General features: G+C 45.7%; 1 protein-coding gene across 3 annotated transcripts in view; it reads right to left on the bottom strand.

Moving 5' to 3' along the window:
* Positions 1–16,054, bottom strand: part of ahcyl1 (adenosylhomocysteinase-like 1) — a gene marked incomplete at its 3' end in the record, with an annotated part of 68,877 nt that overhangs the window by 33,520 nt on the left and 19,303 nt on the right. For all 3 annotated transcript variants that reach the window (XM_084333761.1, XM_084333762.1, XM_084333763.1), the window contains exons 2-3: positions 14,555–14,669; positions 8,691–8,834 (exon numbers count right to left, since the gene is read on the bottom strand). In XM_084333761.1, the coding sequence (XP_084189887.1) occupies positions 8,691–8,834; positions 14,555–14,669 (259 nt within the window). The remainder of the gene's footprint in view (positions 1–8,690; positions 8,835–14,554; positions 14,670–16,054) is intronic.

Below are 16,054 nucleotides of genomic sequence, written 5' to 3'. Positions count from 1 at the left end.
GTGGGCGGGATCCACAAAGGGTTTGTGCAGCCTCTTCCGACGGAGGACGCGCAACGGGTGAAATGAGGTTGCACATGCGTATTTAAATGAGGTAATATGGGCGGAACATGTCCCCTTTCTATGTAAATGAGCCTCATCAGAATCTGCTCGGTATCCAGAAAGGCCGGGTACCAATTGCACCAACCAGTTAACGCGACGCACCAACCGTCTTTACAGACGTGGTGGTAAATACGCGCAGATCCCTAATAATATAAGCGCTATAAAGAGAATATCACCTTTTTTATTTAATTGAGACCGAAATCATCCGGAGACACAGGTTACCAGCTCAATCAATCCTTGATCTACTGGATGAAATAAGACGCTGGAAGCAGGCCAATGAACGTTTATTCTGGAGGATAATGCTGGCAATCAAAGCATCAGAAACGACCCCCCCCCCCCTTTCATGCATTCATGATGAATCTCATTCATTCATTCATTCATTCATTCATTCATTCATTCATTCATTCATTCATTCATTCATGAAACATAATACCTAATAACGCTTTTAGTAGAATTCACGTTGCGCCCTATATCCAGCCTCCCAGGAATTAGCCCGGATCATTCCGAAATTATACTTATATCCACCACGGCATAACGCGCAAACATATTCATGAAAAAATGTATTCTTTTTTGCATCTTGGACAGAAGATAGTTACTGTCAAATGACCATAGTATTGTATCCATAGCTATAATATAGTATAGATATAGCTCTACAAACAATGTGACGCACTCCTATCTTTAACAGCGTGGCCTAGCTAGAACAGGGTGAGGAATAGCCTTGGCCCTGAATGAGTTAAAATGTTAGATCCTAATGTGTAAAATGTACTTTGTCTATTTTGTGCAAATTTGATACCTATGTCTTTTTTACTGCTGTGAAGCACTTTGCGCTGCAATTATTCAAAGGTGCTATACAAATAAAGTTTATTATTATAGTTTTTTTTGTTCATTTATAATAACATTTTATAAAAAAAAATATTTAAGCAGAGCTATTCAATTATCAAACATATCTTACCTACAATGGACTTTAATAACTGTAATGTACTTGAAGGGTGCACTGTGCTGCTGTATTATCTAGGACAGTGGTTCTCAAACTGTGGTACGCGTACCACTAGTGGTACTTGGTGGTACTGCTGGTGGTACTTGAAAACATTTACAAAAAAGCACACAAAGAAATATATATATATATATATATTTTTTTTGCAGTCAGGCCACTGAACGTTAGGTTATGACTATAACCAAGTTCTGTTAACACTAGTGGACGCTCAGCGTCTCATTGCATATATCTCGCTTCAGCGTATATACACTGAATAAATTTCAAAATGTACCTTTAAATGCCAGCATTCATCTGGCCACACCCCCATCCGCTTACCTACATAAGCAGGGGTGGTGCCACACACTCATCTCCTTCCAACAAATTTCACCACAATGAAAAATCAAGGGCCGCAGCGGCGTCTAGATGCTGAGCGTCCACTAGTGTTAACAGAACTTGGTTATAGTCATAACCTAACGTTCTGTATCACACTAGCTCCCGCTCAGCGTCTCATTGCATAATAGGAGCTGAGCGGGAGCTAGAAGCTCGACAAATGTACCCCGCTGAGGCCCCCCACAACCATCAGATCAGGGAGGACCGAGCCCCCCCGACCCCCCCTAATGGAGGGAACCCCCCCTATTGGGGGCTTCACGGGAGGGCGACGGACCCGACCGTGCGAAGAGGCACTCAAGCAACTCAACGCACAGGGTGAGCAGACCGTGGCTTGACCCCACGACTACACACACGCACAACCCGCATGCCACCCGGGAACGAACGGAGGGAACAACCTCGTTACTGCCCCCAGAATCACGAGGTCAAGGGCAAACCCAACCCCGTGGCAAGGCCGTAGCAGCGGAGCGCGAAGGAAGACCCAGACCCACCAAAGGACTGGACCCCCTGGAACGGGGGCCCGGAGAAGTCCATGATGCCAGCATCAAGACCCCACCAGGTGGGCACTTAGTGACCCCGCCCCCCACATCGCCAGCGTATTCGGACAAAGGCCCCTCAGCCGAGCGGGCCCTGTCCCCCCAATAGTACACCGCCTGGCACACTGACCCTGCAGAACAGGCAGTCAGCATGGCCGTAAGCACACAAAAAAGGTTAACCAACGGAAGCAGGCAGCGCACCGGGGAAAAACCAGGCAACAGGCTGTTAACCCTAGCCTGGAGACTGCGGACGAGACAGGCGCCAGAGGGGACAGCTGAACACAGCCGCCCCGGCGGAAGGGGCGTAAGCTGGCGTTGTTGCATGACCAAGCCTCCATTTAAAAAAAACCCACCCAGAGGGGTTGAGGCAGAGAAGGCTGACACGATTGGCAGACGTCATGAACGTGCAGGGGCACCCTCAACCGGTGAACCCGGGAGTTGACACTGCTCCAACACACCAGGGAATCAACCACCTTGGTGTTACCCAATGCGGTGGTTGTTCCTATAACCCCTCAAGAAAAAAACTCCAAAACACACCTGCGGGTATACACCGGCTATACCGCAGTACAAATGTTTCAGTTTTCAAAAAAGGGTTAACCCAGGCCTACGGGTCGACGAAACATGACTTCGGACAGGGCCCGGCGATACGGGAAGCACAGGGTCACCAGAGGAGGTCAAAGACCACCCCAACAGGCCCCTCTTCGCCATGCGTGAGAGAGGAGCGAAAAATAATGGAGAACCAGCCCCAATATACACCGTACTTGGTATTCCCAGGCGGTCTCCCAACCAAGTACTAACCAGGACCAACCTGTGTAGCGGCCGAGATCTGACGAGATCGAGCGTGTACAGGTTGGCATGGCCGTAAGCCATTACGACAGTGCTGAGTAAAAAATTTACCCAACCAGGGTCTCCATAGCGCTTAACCCTGTGACACCCGGACCGACCTGGCATTTTTCCCCCTGAAAAAAGCCCAAGTCCCTCAGGGTACCAGAACAGCAGATCTGCATCCCCGGCGGACAACGGGTTCAACTGATCCGGACCAGCGTGACCAGAACCAGTCCCGTGCCCTAACCACGCCGACATGCCTACTCCAGGAGAAGGGGCAGATATGCATGTTGATCTTAAACATGAAAAGAAGGCGCCACCCAGACGTTCGGGCGAACCGCGCCCGGTGGCCCACCCCCAGGGCGTGAGACCCCTCTACATATGTTCAGATCCATTCCGTCATCATCCCCCAGATATGAACGAGAATCCGTCGATAACCAAACCAGGTCGTCGGATTTGGTCGTCGGAAGAGGAAAAACCTCCATCCCAGTTGCTTTATAAAAACGCCGTTTTAACCTCAAGCAACCAAGGCGTGCCAGTCAGTCGCCTGTTTACAGAACACCCCGAGCTAGCACTATACGTGCGTCGGGACACACCCACATCAATGAACAGGCTATTTAGACCTGTCATTGAATCCCCAAGGCGCCCAGGGGAACGACAAGAGGGGTGTGATACTTCCTAACTCCAACTCTTTTTAATAGAAAAGAAGGAAGCACCAACAGTATGTATCCCAGTCTACACAGCTGGGGGTAAGAAAATTTCACATTTTTACATCCCACCACCCTCCCATAGGAAGGAGACGGGAATCCCCAGAGAGACTTCCCACGCGAGCTGTACAGATTGAAAAGAATATATTGCACCTTGAGCCATGTAAAAAATTGGTTTTAGGGCTCTCCGGGGAGGAGGCACTGAACCCATACACACTCAATAATCGAATTGAATCGAATACATACACAATAGAGTAGGACTCCTTCTTGAGGGTCCACTCACCTTGACAATCTGAGGAGGAGGCTCTGTACTCTGAAGGAGGCTCCCTCACATGGAAGGAGGAGCCCTGACCACCCCCCGAAACAGATCCATCACATGGACCTGAACAGCACACGGAAGTCCTACCAACAGAGACGCGCACAGTGACGTACTCTATGGCGGGGGAATTTCTGCGGTGCACACGCCCAATATTCCAGGCCGTGGGACCAGGAAACTCCCCCCCTCACCCTGTAACGTGCCGAACCGCAACGTGACAGGAACCTTGAAGGACAGGTGGGTTTACCCCTGACCAACAGAAAAAAGGGGGAGGAAAGGTTACCAGTTCACCCCTTTACGACCCCACACCCATGATACGATGTAATGACAAAAAGAGAGTATGACACAGTCATAGTCAGCTCCATGAAGCGTCTGACAGCTTCACACAGCGCATGAGCTAACCTGCTATCTGATTTTTACTAAGGAAAAAACACAGAATAGAGAGGGCTCTCCAAGAGCCCCGGTACCAAACTTACACATGTGCTTCTGTGGCCAGTCCAACCCAGTTGTAGGTCACATGACACACACAACCCATCATCACCTACAAAAAATGGCAAAAACACTCTACAGAGGAACGCCGTTTTTCATAATGAGAGAATACATAATTCTCGATTAGTATCGGCCACAGGCCTTGCTAAGCACACACGAAAGCGACCAAACAATCTTTTCTTTTAGGAAAATAAAGTTTCTCCAGCAGTTTTAGCACAACCTCAGCAATCAAGCTAAGGGTTACATCGTATCCCTACCACACAGTGACACAATGTAGTGCAACAACATGTCTGAGAGGAGGATGAAGAAGTCCCCAGGGAACCGGGGGGAAACACAATCCTCCTACTTTACCCTTAATACGGCCAGTTAAAACAGGAAAACCTGTTAATATGTGAACACACTGTTCATTGTCATTACAGGCTGAGAAAAGAATCATTCTTTACTCATTTGTCACTAAGCATAGCTTAATATAATAATAATAATTTAGTATAATAATAATAATAATAATAATAATATAATAATAATAATAATAATATAATTTAGGACCTGCTCCGAGGTCATCAATTGGCACACATGCGATGCATGCATGCAATTCGTATCTGCGATTAACCCATCCCGTCGCCCTTCCCCCCCAAGGGCAGCCGGGAGCAGACAGGCGTCAACGTGAGCCGCGCCAGGGGACCAATCCAAGTGCTCCTGTCCGTCTTCGTCAAGGACGCCACAGCGTTAGCGATCTTGTTGTTGTGCATGTTTTTCCATTGGGTTTATCTTATCGGGGGGGGAACCCTTGCGAGCACGGGGAGAACATGCAAACTCCACACAGAAAGGCCTGGGAGATACCCCACCTGGGTAACTGGCATCATGGAAACCTGGTCCCCAAGCGGGAATCAAACCCTGGACCTTCTTGCTGTGAGGCGACAGTGTTAACCACTACACCACCATGCCGCTTTATAGGTTAGTTAACCCCCTTAGTTGAGAGTACACGGTACATATAAACACACATGATGTTTCTCAACACAACAAACCAGATCATTTTCACATCTGTAACAACAACCCGATTTGCATGGAGAAGCTAAATACCAGTGACAAGACAATTCACACATAACTCGCGTCGTATCCTAAATGTAGTGCAGCAACACTCGTTTTGGAAAACATCGTTATTTACAAAACATTTAGAAGGGAAAGCCAGAAGAAGTGTACAAGGTCTGGACAGGCCTTGCCTACCCGGAGCGCAGATCAAGCGAAGTGCAGCCTCTAACATGGCACCGAAGTAAACACAGCCTCCTGTGTTTGACGACACGGGCAGCTTGCTGCTCCAACCCGCTGCTACGGTGCTCCTTGTTGACGCAGTCCTCGCCGTCTGGCACAGGGCAGGTTCGACGAACATCCTCTGTCAAAGATGACGTCGTAGTCAGGAGTGTTTAAAAACATGTTACAATCAAAGCACGTTCAACAGTGTAGCATTAAGCTAACGGCCGCTCTAACCGTCGGGCGCTACCGCCCTTGCCCGCGAGACGCCGAGCGAACGGCGCACGCGACCAGAGGGGAGACTTCGAATCCCCCCCGCCTCTCCCCGTGAGGGAGAGGGGAGTTGGGAACCGCGGCGCGCGCGAGGGGCCGGAGCCACCCCGCGCTGGGCCTCGGCCGATAGCCGCAAGCTAACGTTTCCTAGCCTAGTGATCACAGCAGGCTAGCGCCGCAGCTAACAGCTGACTGGCTAACAGTAGGCCACCACTAGCACGTAAGCTAAGCAGCTATCACCTGAACTTGTACACAATGATATAACACTCACTCAGACAGGCCGCCGTTCTGAAACCCTCACTTTTTAAGAGAAAAGAGAAACAAGATGTTAACACAGTTTTACAACGGTGATTTTACCAACACCCGACGGAGCCAGCACAATACCCAACTGGCCGTAGCTGACTTGAACACAGATCTTCCGCTAACGAACATCCATGCCCATATTTCCTCGTGAGGGAATACTCTCATTTGGATATGAAAGAAGGGGCCTACACGGTGACAGAGAAAACATCCACTCGTCCAGAAAACACAGGGATCACCAGTGTTAATGGTCGTGGCCCACTAGTTAACTAAAATGGGCTTCAGACTAAGGTCTTCCGCTGTTGCCTAAGAGGCTGAACAAAAGACCTTAATCTGGGGTCGGTCAGTTAGCCCCCATAGCACTAACAGACAAGTGGAGCCGCAAGCAAAACAGTACTCACCAACCTGAAACCCACCGCTTCTCACAACAGCGGCGCGTCCTACAGTTCAGCTGTGTCCTGAAAGGTTTCACCCCAACCAGCACAGCAAGGAACTGCAGTTGAGAGGCATGCAGCGGCGTGCTCCCAATACGAAAACCGATGGAGGATTTTAGAATGATCACCATCTTCCAGACACTCCAGTGACGAAGACAATATCGCCGTATTTTCTCGAAAATAGTGAGAGAGAAAATAAAGATATGATGTCAACGTATCTCCTTGTTCTTCCTTTCCTCAGAGTAAATATTTTTCTCCACGTCAAGTGGGCATATGAGCAACACGTTGCTTGTGATGAAATTTGAGAAGGAGATGAGTGTGTGGCACCACCCCTGCTTATGTAGGTAAGCGGATGGGGGTGTGGCCAGATGAATGCTGGCATTTAAAGGTACATTTTGAAATTTATTCAGTGTATATACGCTGAAGCGAGATATATGCAATGAGACGCTGAGCGGGAGCTAGTGTGATACAGAACTTAGAAGCAGGCCAGGCCAGTGTTTCTGGTTGCGGCGGCGCGATAGTTAGATAACCTAAGTGTGAAACAACCAGGAGATCACTGTGACAGAGAGTAATGCAGTCTAAACAGTCATAAATCTTTAATTCAACTTCAGCCCTGATCATAACCATTTATTTTTCGATTTTTTGTAATGTCAGATAAAAAATGTAATACTCACACTTTTCTGAAAAGAGTTGGTGTTAAATCTGACATTACAAAAAATCCATCAAAATCTGTGTTGCTGCTAATCATTGACACATGCCTAGCCTGTAATAATCCCCCCCAGAAAAATGTACTTTGCATTTGCTATATTGAAAATATTTTACTTTTTGTGTGTTTTTTTTAACAATAATTTGTGATGCCATCACACAAACTGACATTTAAAGGGTAAACATTCAAAAATCCCTGCACCAGAATGCAGGAAATTAAGTTTTTGTAACAAAATAAATGTTAGTTATTATGTTCTCAATGCCCCTTGCATTGTATGAGTTGTGTGGAAGCGTTTGCTAGTTCTAGTGCTATCCCTTTGTACATTGTGGCTGTGTCTGACAAAAGTTAACAATAAATAATGGTATTAGGAATAGGGCTGGGCGATAAAACGATAACGATAACTATCGCGATAAATTATTTCCTCGAAATAAACATGAAACGTGGTCGCAAAGTTTCGATATATCGATTTTCCAAGCTTGGATATGAGCACACGCACTAACAACCAATCAGTGAAGGAGATGGCCGAGAGCGAAGGAGACACGGAAGGAGACCCAGAGGTAGGACTCACTCAACAACAAGGCTTGCTAGGCTAATTAGCTTGCACGGCGCTGTTTTATATATTTACGTGCCGAGTATGTGTGTGGCGTGAATTCTGAGGCCACGTTTATAGTAGTGTGGGGTATACAGTGGACGTCGTTTCAATATATTGTGGCGGAAGAGAGTATTTTAGTGTCATATTTAGCACATTGTCATGGAATACACCGCTTAGAAACGACAGGCTGGCTAGGATAACTAGCTTGCACGGCGCTGTTTTATATATTTACGTGCCGAGTATGTGTGTGGCGTGAATTCTGAGGCCACGTTTATAGTAGTGTGGGGTATACAGTGGACGTCGTTTCAATATATTGTGGCGGAAGAGTGTCATATTTATTACATTGTCATGAGATACTCCGCTTGTCGGCTAACTGCTACCGTGCGCGGACTGATGACGACATCAACTCGACTCGAGACATTCGCAGCAGCATAAGAAGTTAATTAAACTTGACAGACATTATATCGACGATAATTATCGATATCGAATTATATGAAAATAATTTTATAATTTTATCGCGATAACGTTTTTGGTCATATCGCCCAGCCCTAATTAGGAATACATTTGCCTCCTGCGTGAACTGTGCATAGCTGAATAGACTGTATTTTAACGCCGGTCATATGGTGGTACTTGGAGAGCCAGCTACGTTCTCAAGTGGTACTTGGTGTAAAAAGTTTGAGAACCACTGATCTAGGAAATACAAACAAATATGTATCGGGACAATTGTGTGTGTGTGTGTGTGTCTGTGTGTCTGTGTGTGTGCATCTCTGAATAAGCATCAAGAGGAAATGAAGATTCCATGTACCTTGTTCTGCAATCTCGATCTCACGCCGGCCAAACTCGGCCTGCTTGATGTTCTTGACGCAGAAGTGGTTGCTGCCATGAGAGTTGACCTGGACCTTGTCCCGGGGAGACGTCTCGTCATCTGAGCTGTCGGAGTATGACGCAGCTGGGAAATGTAGGAGACAGTACAGAAGTTGACACTATGGTACAGCATACAAAAGAGACAATTGTGAAATGAATACCTGATGTTCTTTGTGTGTGTGTGTGTGTGGCGTGCGTGTGTGTGTGCGTGTGTGTGCGCGTGTGTGTGTGTGTGTGTGTGTGTGTGTGTGTGTGTGTGTGTGTGTGTGTGTGTGTGTGTGTGTGTGTGTGTGTGTGTGTGTGTGTGTGTGTGTGTGTGTGTGTGTGTGTGTGTGTGTGTGAAAAATCTGATTTGGTTCGGGTTCGACGTGTAGCAGACCTTTATGTTTAGGGTTTAAGGTAAAGGGTTAGGGAATGGTTTTAAGTCAGTGTTTCAAGTCTTAAGTCAAGTCAAAGTTTATTTGTCATATACACACTATGTACAATGGCAGTGAAATCCTTCTTCTACAAGCCTCCCCTTGACTATGATGCATGACCTTGACGGTGCATGCATCAGAAAATAACTCTTTCAATAAAACTCTCTATGTAAGGTCCCTAATATAAACAGTTGAAAGTAATTCAAATAAAAAATCAAAGATTGATTGATTGATTGAAAACTTTATTAACAGATTGCAGAATGGGTATAGTACAGTACAGCTCAATACATACAATTGTTAAGGGGATGCAGACCAGAGAAAGACTTTCGTCTTGTTTACATCAGGGTCCCCCATTTTCAATTCATCATAACATATATGACATACACAACATACAGATAGACAGTACTGCTACATCTATACATTTATGACATACCAGATTTGCAAATACAGTACGGTTTGTGATACAAAAAGAGTCCAGAAAAGAGAGTATATACATTTGACGTAGAAACTGTACATTGGAGGAGGTTGGGTAGGTGGGGTGGGGTTAAGTGGGTGGGGGGGGGGGGGGGTTGTACATTGGAGGTGGTTGGGTGGGTGGGGTGGGGGGGAGGGGTTGGGTAGGAGGGGTGGGTGGAGGGACAGGTGGGGGGGGGGACACTGTACAACTGTACAAGCAAAACTGTACATTGGAATATTGACAAAACCATACTTGGTCATTTACTGTACATTGGAGGGGGTTGGGTTAGGACATTTACAGGGGCCAGTTTCGAATTGCAGCCTCCCGTAGGTGTTCTTTGAGAGTGGTTTTGAAAGTGGGTAGTGATTCACATTCCTTTACAGCTTTGGGTAGGGCGTTCCACATTGATGTGGCATAATTGCAAAACGTGTTTAGTCCCTTGTTTGAGCCGAATCTGGGTTTAACATGATTTGTGGAGCTCCCTCTGGTGTTGTGATCGTGGTATTCACTGACCTTTGGGAAGTATTTTGACATGTACATGGGTACCTTGGTCGTGTAGTGTATCTTGTAGACCAGGCCCATTGCAAGTTGCTGTACTCTGTCGTCTACTCTAAGCCATCCTAGGTTGTCAAAGTGGGCAGGGGTGAGGTGGGTTCTAGGAGTAAGGTCAAGCAGTAGTCTGACCAGTTTGTTTTGAGATGTTTGTAATTTTGTTTTTAGCGCCTTTGAGGTGCTTTGGTACCATGAGGTGCAAGCATAGTCGTAGTACCCTTGAATGAGTGCTCCTGCCAGAGTCTTCAGGGTATTCTTGTTTACCAGAGAGGAGATCCGGTACAAGAATCGAGTTCGTTGGTTGACTTTTTTTATTACATTGATGCCATTTTGTCACAGGAAAGATTTGCCTCTAGGATGGAACCCAGGTAGGTAATTTCTTCTTTCCTTGTGACAATATTGTCACCCACTGTAACTGAGAAGCCGTCGGTCTTGCTGAGTTTGTTATTTGAACCGAAGAGAATGGACTCTGTTTTGCCCATGTGTAATGATAGTTTGTTATCAGCTAGCCATATGCAGATTTTGCCTAGTTCCGAGCTGAGGGTTTTTTCAACCTGTAACTTGTTCTTGTCAGAGACCAGCAGGGCTGAGTCGTCCGCAAACAGGAACAAGTTGCAGTCACAAGCTGACGACATGTCATTTGCATAAATTAGGAACAGTAGCGGTCCTAGTATGCTTCCTTGTGGAACACCACAGCTCACTGTGAGAGGGGGGGATAGGGTACCGTTTACCTCCACCATCTGTTCCCTCCCCTCAAGGTAGGATTGCATCCAGCTCACTGATAGACTATCAAAACCAATTGCTTTTAGCTTGTCAATCAGAATGGAGTGATTGACCGTGTCAAAGGCCTTTTGTAGGTCCAGCATGACCATGCCGCAGTATTTGCCTGCGTCCACCTCTTGTTTGATGTGGTCATTCAAATAGAGAAGGCATGTGTCAGTGGAGTGGGATGTTCTGAAGCCAGATTGGAATTCGTAGATTAGATTTTTTTCCGCTAGGTACTTTTCGACCTGTTCTTATACAATTTTTTCCATGACTTTCGAGATGGAGGTAAGGATAGAAACAGGGCAGTAGTTGCCTGGGTCTAATTTGCTGCCCTTTTTGTGCAGGGGTGTTACTCTCGCAATTTTGCGAGGGTGATTAGCTGGCTGAGGCCCTGCAGATCACAAAACCTACTGAATGACTTGAAGACGGGTGCATCTTTTCGTTGCATATCCGTATTCCAGTCTCCAATAAGAATTTTGTCTACATCCTCAACTCCAGCTAAACACCCATCCAGTGTATCATAAAATTCACTATGATCTGGCGGCCTGTAGACTGTGCCAACCAGTAGGGATTTCGCCCTTTCGAAAGGGTACCGTTTACCTCCACCATCTGTTCTCTCCCCTCCAGGTAGGATTGCATCCAGCTCACTGATAGACTATCAAAACCAATTGCTTTCATCTTGTCAATCAGAATGGTGTGATTGACAGTGTCGAAGGCCTTTTGTAGGTCCAGCATGACCATGCCGCAGTATTTGCCCGCGTCCACCTCTTGTTTGATGTGGTTGTTTAAATAGAGAAGGCATGTGTCAGTGGAGTGGGATGTTCTGAAGCCAGATTGGAATTCGTAGATTAGATTTTTTTCCGCAAGGTACTTTTCGACCTGTTCGTATACAATTTTTTCCATGACTTTCGAGATGGAGGTAAGGATAGAAACAGGGCAGTAGTTGCCTGGGTCTAATTTGCTGCCCTTTTTGTGCAGGGGTGTTACTCTCGCAATTTTGAAGTCCTTGGGGACGTGTCCCTGTTTTATGGAGAGGTTTATTATGTGTGTGATGACTGGGGTGATGGCGGCTGCTGAGTCTCTGAGGAATTTGGAGGGGATGTTGTCATGGCCAGTGGCCTTGTTTGGTTGGAGGGTGCTCAGTTTTTTGAGTACCTCATCTGTTGTTACCATTTCCAGTTTGAAGTCGTCTTTGTGGACCCCTAGGTTCTTGTAGTATGCTACTATGTATTCTACCCCATAATGCCCTGAGTGGGAGGGTAGTTTGTTTACCAGTGTTGTGGCTATGTTTGTGAAGAAAATGTTTAAGTAATTGGCTACATCCAGCTTGTCTGTGATGAGCGTGTTGTCCGTCTTTATGTTTATGTTTGAGAATCTGGTTTTAAGTTTTTTACTGCAGCCTAGTTGATTATTGAGTAATTTCCAAAGTTCACGTGGTTTGTTTTTGTTTTCCTCAGTTTTGTCATTGATGAATTTTTTTTTGCAGTTTTGATCATGGAGTTTACGTCATTTCTTAGTCTGTTTCTTTCCATCAGGAATATAGGTGGTGAAGTAATTCAAGTAATGCCTGTACAAATATAGGACTCTGGAATAATGTAAAGGACTGCAGTCTGCGCAAATACGCAAAATGAGAGGATGTGGAAAATGGATGGGCGTGTAAATGAATATGGATGTAAGATGCATTCAGTGAGTAGTGTACAGGTAAAGTCACTAGACAGAGTCTTCATGCAGGATCCAGATGTCTTAAAGCTGCGGTAGTGTTACCTGACTTCAGTAGTGTTACGAAGGATCAGATTAAACCGAATATATATATTTATTTATTGATATATATTGAATAGTATTTGTATATCGTTTGATATCCCTTGTATATTCCTTGTACATATACACGGAATATCCCTTTAGCCTACTATAGCCCATAATAGTTCATTCTCTTATTGGACAAGGACCTGGCGCCAGGGGACAAGCCCCTTGGAGCCAAGTTCAATGGTACCAACGAGACATGTCCGTACTAGCCCCGGCTCCGCTCAGGGATACGGCTACCGAAATGAGAGTGGCACTATTTGTTCACCGTGCATATAAATATGGCGCAAGTAAATGTAGAAGACCTCTTATCCCTTAGTCCTTTACCCTTCTACCCAACTTAGTAACAGAACGTGAAGCCTCACCCACGATACCGCGTGCGGTGTAGTATGGCCTGTTTGGCCTTAGAATAGCATCGAGACCTCGTGCGAATTAATAGCTGAATTGTCAGAGTTTGGCACTGTACCGTCGAGTGCGACGTATTTCTATTAAGTAATAATAGTCTATCGTGTATGGTGCATCGTGCGGTTAGAGTTCTAAAGTGACCAGCATCTCCAACGCTTCCTCGTGTTATCTAGAGTCTTAACCAGGCTGGGCCGACCACATGGCGCCTTCATCCGAGGAGATCTAGACGAGGACCGAGGGACATGTACACTGGATTACCTACCCGACGACTGCTGAGCCCTATGCGGCTGGAATATATTTGCTTTGGTACTGTGATTTATGGAGCGGATAATCGCCGACGCCTGTGAGTGTTGGATTTACCCCCGAGAGGAGTCAAGTTGAGTCGGCGCTCAGAGAGACTGAGGTCGCCTAGCTTCTTCTTCACTGTGGAGCTACAGCCTACAAGAGAACCAAGGTGTATTCATCTGCGGATCAAGAGTCTACTGCACTGTCTTCTGTACTTGAAGTCTCCCTAGATATCGTTGACCAGACGGTCTACTACCGACGGCTCTCCTACCCCCCCTACCGGCTTACAACCGGGAGGACCCCTTCCAGAATATCCTGCTATATCATTAAGAGTACCATAGATTTAATTCCCTAAGAGCCAGGTTGTATACTTGCTTCCTGCGTAACCAGAGATTGGACATTCAGTGTTGATTTGCCTACGAGTACTCATTTGCCTTACAAGTGCATTCAAATCATAAATGTAATAGTAACTATCATATGTACCTTTTGCTATATATTAAATATTTGATTATTACCTTTGTGTGGAACCGATTTCATTGTGGGAAAGTGTTCATCATATTTAGATATCGTGTACTGTATGGCCAGTAGTTAAAGTACATAAAGCGGTAGTGGTTTAATGATACCATACTTATCAATACAGTCAGGGAATTGTACCCCTCAGTTACAAGTAGGGAGAAGCATCCTCACAAGTATGGTAATACAAATGTTTGTGTGTGTGTGTGTGTGTGTGCGCGTGTGTGTGTGTGCGTGTGCGTGTGCGTGTGCGTGTGTGTGTGTGTGTGTGTGTGTGCACGCATACATGCATACTTGCATGTGTATGTGACCATGTATGTAAGTGTTTATGAGCATGTTTATGAGCATTTTTATGTGTGTGTATGTAATGTATGTGCATACATGTAATATGCATGCATGTTTGTGTATGTATGTGTGTGTGTGTGTGTGTGTGTGTGTGTGTGTGTGTGTGTGTGTGTGTGTGTGTGTGTGTGTGTGTGTGTGTGTGTGTGTGTGTGTGTGTGTGTGTGTACAATGCATGCATGCTTGCGTGTGTATGTGAGCATGTACGAGTGTTTATGTGTGTGTGCACATGTGAACATCCATGAATGTATGTGTGCGTGTGTCCAGTACCTGAGCTGTAGCTGTCTGTGGAGGACTGGGAGACAGAGCGAGAGAGGGAGCGACGGCCAGCCTTGGTGGGGTACTTGCTGAACTCCTGCTTGTCCTCTGTGTTAGCGAACTGAATCTGGCGGGAACACGGGACAACAGGGTAATTAGCATGTATATAAATGGCACAAGATGAAAAGGCATTAATCACTTGATACCAGTTCACGTTGGAACTTAAGTCTGTATGTGCCGATGTTATGTCAACAATGAAGCCCAGCGGAAAGACAAATACGTGACAAATGCCAGACGGCGCAGAACTATAAATAATGTCTTGCACACTAACAATGACAGAGACGTTTCGGTTGTATACAGTACCCGATGTTACCCTTTACTCTCAACTGGTTTGTATAAAGAAGTATTTGCGGCGCAACAAACATGGCTAAAAATAAATAATTAAATAAGCGTAGTTTTCCTTCAAAGGCGAAAGCTGTGCAAAACCTTGACTTCACCCGAACATTAGATTAGATTCAGATTTATTGTCATTATACAGTACAGCAAAAATAAGTTGACATCGATCTAACCAGAGTGCAAAAAATTTAACAGTAAAGTGCAATAGCAATATACAATGTACATGTGATTAAACTGGAGTATCTATATAACACTAGGGATGCTCGATATTGGCTTTTTTACCGATACCGATATACCGATATTGTCCAACTCTTAATTTCCGATACCGATATCAACCGATATCACATTTTAATGCCGATATCGGCCGATAATATCGGTAGGCCGATAATATCGGACATCCCTATATAACACATAACATTTAGTAACATCACACAGAATAGATCAATCACAAGTGGTTCGGGAGAAGGGCGCCGGTGTCTATTTTTAGATGTTCCCTCCTGCTCTTTGATTTATGCTTTGTTCAAATACACAGACTTCAGCTGTTGTCATGGCTCACACTGCCATGTCAATCTAACTCTTCAACGTCCCTGGATGAAAGACTTGGGCACACAGAGGCATAAACATACACCTACCGGAGTACCGGGGCTATTGTGTAGGCTAGGTTAGGCCTCTCTATAGGCGTATGAAGCCTCAATCCTCCTATCTGGGTTAGTAATACAAAACCACAAAGGGTAATTATCACACTGATTCTAAGTTAGCTTAACACAGCTAACTTAGGAATCCAAAACAGCGACTGGTGTTAAATAAACTCTATTTAGAGCTTTGCAGGTCAGAATTAACCCCTGAGATCTGACACGTCCACTGACTGTCATGCAGACACTCCGAGCTAAGAACAGTCTGGCTACGCTAGCGGTTGACAAGTCAGATGTCAACATTAACATTAACAAGAGATTAAGGAGAGTTAGCCGGATGTCCCCATCAAGTCCTGCTGAACTAGGTCAGGGAGGGCACCAGGGAGGCGGAGAGCACCCACTACACACTGGTGGAGTAGCGACATCCAGGAACACACTCCTCCTTTTCCTGACCACAAGAAATGTTGTAATGTAATGTAATGTG

Source organism: Notolepis coatsorum (assembly GCF_963971535.1).
Source record: "Notolepis coatsorum genome assembly, chromosome: 17".
Taxonomy (NCBI): Eukaryota; Metazoa; Chordata; class Actinopteri; order Aulopiformes; family Paralepididae; genus Notolepis; species Notolepis coatsorum.
This window is presented reverse-complemented; position numbering and strand designations above follow the sequence as displayed.